Source organism: Leiobunum rupestre, chromosome 9, assembly GCF_980474605.1.
Source record: "Leiobunum rupestre chromosome 9, qqLeiRupe1.1.hap1, whole genome shotgun sequence".
Lineage (NCBI taxonomy): Eukaryota > Metazoa > Arthropoda > Arachnida > Opiliones > Sclerosomatidae > Leiobunum > Leiobunum rupestre.
This window is the reverse complement of record NC_143392.1, coordinates 1,381,928-1,386,116: the sequence shown is the minus strand read 5'-3', so window position 1 is coordinate 1,386,116 and position 4,189 is coordinate 1,381,928. Positions and strand designations below refer to the sequence as shown.

General features: G+C 39.9%; 2 protein-coding genes across 2 annotated transcripts; both read left to right on the top strand.

The window, feature by feature from the left end:
• Positions 1 to 383: 383 nt before the first annotated feature.
• Positions 384 to 857, top strand: LOC149926284 (uncharacterized). The gene has a single exon (XM_090159286.1). The coding sequence runs from the start codon at positions 384 to 386 to the stop codon at positions 855 to 857; it is 474 nt and encodes a 157-aa protein (XP_090015412.1).
• Positions 858 to 1,666: 809 nt separating this feature from the next.
• On the top strand, positions 1,667 to 2,356 carry LOC149926283 (uncharacterized). Its single transcript, XM_090159285.1, has one exon. It carries the CDS (start codon positions 1,667 to 1,669, stop codon positions 2,354 to 2,356), a length of 690 nt encoding a protein of 229 aa, XP_090015411.1.
• The last annotated feature ends 1,833 nt before the right edge of the window (positions 2,357 to 4,189 follow it).

Here is a 4,189-nt window from a genome sequence, read left to right as displayed (position 1 = left end):
GAAATCTCGAAACAAACATTCTTACCTTCAACGGCGACTTAAACTTTTACTACCTCTCCGAGGGGACAAAGTCGTTTAAAATCACTTCTACACCATTTCGAACCTGCTTTACAAAGCGTACGATCCTTTCCGATACTGCTTAAGTATTTGTCCCGCTTGGACTTCTTTCACCTATTATCATACGTGCGAAGCTTATGTTACAAGAGATGTGGCAATTAAAAATAGATTGGGACGACGAGTTACCAACTAGTACTAGTATTAAATGAAAAATCTTCCGAAGTGATCTGTCAGAAATAAAGAACATTACGATTCCGCGTCACATGTAACAACTTCAATCAAAACAAAAAAGTCTTCACGGATTTTGTGATGCTTCGGAAAAAGCTATGGCCGCGGTAGTTTATTTGAGAACAATCAATGACTCCGGACATATTAAAACAGAACTAGTATCTTCGAAAACACGGATAGCACCGCTCAGCAAAGCCACACTTCCACGACTAGAACTATGTGGAGCCTTACTTTTGTCCAAACTATTAGCACTCGTAATAGAGTCTTTGAACATCGAAATAGTGAATGTTCACTGTTGGACTGACTCCACAATAGTTCTCGCTTGGCTAGCTTCTCCCTCTCAAAGATGGAAAACGTTTGTCGCCAACCGAGTGGCAGAAATTCAAGACACCACCAGGAACGCTCAATGGCATCATGTTCCGGGTTACCCAAACCCAGCTGATTGTGCTTCAAGAGGGATCACTGCAAAAGAACTGCATCGATACAAATTATGGTGGAAGGGACCAGAATTCTTGCATTCCAATTTTCACGATCTCGAAACTCCGCCGATTATGGACTCTCCGGAATGTTGAATCGAAGAAAAGACTCCAGCCGTCATAGTAGGGGTCGATCAATTGGACGCGACGCTCTTGACACGTTATTCTTCACTTAGCACTCTTTTGCAAGTGACCGCGTACGTTCTAAGATTCATTCGCAACTGTATATCCAAACGTACATGTACAAATGAAACCAGGGTCGCAGGACCGCTATCAAAACAAGAAATCGATTCGGCCTTATTTTATTGGATAAGAATAGTACAACAAGAAAATTATGGAGACGAAATTCAGCGCATTAGTCAGGACAAAACAATCAAACTTGATAGTAAAATACGTTCTTTAAATCCATTTCTTGACCACAAAAGATTTCTTAGAATTAAGGGCCGTCTTCGACATGCAAATTAGTCTATAGATCCAACTCATCCCGTTATTCTCCCTCTAAAAAGCACCTTAACGGATCTTATAAAAAAGTCCGAACATCACAAGAATTTTCACGGTGGAGCTCAACTTCTCATAAGCAACTTACAAAGACGTTTTTGGATCCCTGGAATCCGTAACGCTGTCCGGTTTCATATTATAAAATGCATCATTTGCGCTCGTCAACAAGCCACCTCCGCCAAACAAATAATGGGAGACTTGCCACCAGCAAGAGTAAACCCAGCTCGGGTCGTTTTCATTAAAAAGTTATAAAAGGACGGGGACACAAAATTTTCAAGGCGTACATAGCCGTCTTTGTATGTTTTACTACTAGAGCCATACATATTGAACTTGTAAGTGACATGACAACCGGGGCTTTTTTAGCCGCTTTGTAACGCTTCATATCTCGCCGCGGAAAATGTACAGACATGTACAGTGATTGTGGATCAAACTTCATCGGTGCTGTTCGAGAAATGAAAGCTTTTTTGAAATTTATCTCAACAGTAGAACATAACGACCAAGTTTCTAGATGGCTTTCTGTGGAAGGTATAACTTGGCATTTCAACCCGCCAGCGTCACCACATTTCGGTGGCCTTTGGGAAGCTGGGGTAAAATCGATCAAATATCATTTGAAACGCATCATGGGACCCACCAATTTGACCTTATTTTGTCAAATTGAAGCATGCCTCAATTCTAGACCTTTGACCGCATTAAGTAGCGACCCGAACGATTTGAACGCTCTAACTCCCGGTCACTTTCTTATAGGAGGCGCGTTGACCGCTATTCCTGAACCAGACTTGATGTCTGAAAAGGTAAACCGCCTTAATCGTTGGCAACTCGGTCAACAGTTGCTCCAACAGTTTTGGAAACGTTGGCGTGGGGAATATTTATCCTGGTTACAGCAAAGACCAAAATGGGCTACCAAGAAAAAGAACCTTCAAGTCGGTGACCTCGTATTGCTTAAGGACGAAGATCTTTCGCCAACCAAGTGGAAACTGGCTCGCATAGTGAAGCTTCACCCAGGAGCGGATGAGCTAGTTCGTGTCGTTACTGTGAAAACCTCAGACAAAGAACTTCAAAGTCCTGTAGTAAAGGTTTACCCTCTGCCCTTGGATTAATTCTTAACTTCTTTTTAAAAAAAATAGGGATCTAATTTCGAAAAGTTTTTTCAAGGCGGGCGGAATGTGGGTTCACAAACTATCGATTTTTGTTCAAGAATTTTGATTTCTACCCTACACTCTAGTCTAACGCTGTTTTGTTTGTTATATTAGTAGTTCTACGTCACCCCCGTCTAAAACGACCTTGATATTTTCCTTTTGGAAGAAGCTTTTTGTCTCTAACGAGGAGCGAGTGGGATTTTCTTTTGTCGGGACACAATGCAAAAGTTTTGAGTTGTTCAGTTTTTCTGTACGTTTTTATAATTCTTGTAAGTAAATATCAGTTAGCTTTGTACACAATTGTTTTCTTTCATTAACCTACGAGATTACGCACAACTGTGGCCATCTTAACAGCGGGAGAATAGTTTCAAATAGTGCCACTAGGCAGAGCAAAATTGCACGCGGGTTTTTTCCTCCTCGCGCACGTTCTCAAGAGAGGCGATGCCCGTGTCTGGCGCTGCTAGGCTTTTGTAAAAAACTCCTCAAACTAATATCATTTCAGGTGAATCGCTTTGTTTAAAACAGATGTAGCCGAATAATAAATGGCGTTTGAAAATTGACTTTCAATTTCTTTGGCAGCACGGTCTTGCTATAATCATTTTCACCATAAAATTTGCAGGCCTATGGCCCGGAAATCGTTCCACTAATCAAGCTTTATTTCAATGTCGTTTTGTCTAAAAAGCTAAGATGGTTGAATTATACTGGTTTATCAAAAGCAGACCTCAGCCCATGCGCCACAAGAGGGCAGCCGATGTCAGTGGGTCCCTTGAACCTCGAAACCGACATGTCCGGCTATCAGTTATAAGGTAACCGCTTGGTTTTCTATAAAAACGTGACTCTCATTTATTTCTAAGAGATTTAACAGTTATAAAACCTTGTTTCTTACCGTGAATAGAAAAGTTTAGCACGCATTATATACGTTTTTAAGAAATGTATGGAAGTGAAGACGTAACAGCCTGTAAGCTCAAATATGTTTCCGGCGCATTGACGAGGGTGGCCTAACCCGGTCTTATATTAACGTCACATGAATAACTTGTGTTTTAAAAATTCGTGTGTTTCAATCGGAAGAATTACAATAAAAATGAAATGTGTACAGAGCACGTATTTGTTTGATTACTTTTTGTTAATTATGTATAAACATTTATGGTTTCAGAGTAAGGTCAAACAAGGAAACAGATCACAATAGACTAGAAAAGGCATGGTTAAAAAAATGTTTCTGATATTATTCAAAGATTTACAAGTGCAATAAAAGAACGCCAGTTGTTTGACATTGAAATGTATTGTACAAATGCAATTTTGCATGTGTTGATTTCGATACGCTCGATATGGTTTCAATTGGACGAAAATGACAAATATTTAGTGTGGTCTAGTAAAAGTAAACATTGATATAAAGTTAGTGCTCGGCGATTTGAATAATTATCTGAAGTCTATCATCTCATTCGTTTCAGTTATTTTATTCCGATAAACAATTTAGTACGGTTAACCGATAAATATTATTATCCGTATAGATAAATCTTTCTAAGAATATTTTTACCTCGAAGGGTTGGCAAAACCACCGTGTGACGGTGAGCGTTAACGGAATCATTTGCGGTTTGGTTTGGATGGTGTTTTTTTCGCTCACCGTCGTGACGGTTCGGTGTATTACGTTTTTGTAATGTTTATGCGTAGGTTGTGAGTGTTGAGTTTGTTGTGTTTGTGTTCTGATGGTTGTGCATGTTGAGTCTGTTGTGTTTGTATGGGCGTTTTCTCTCCAACTTCTTCCTAATGAGTGCTGAGTGTAATTCTACCTCTCAA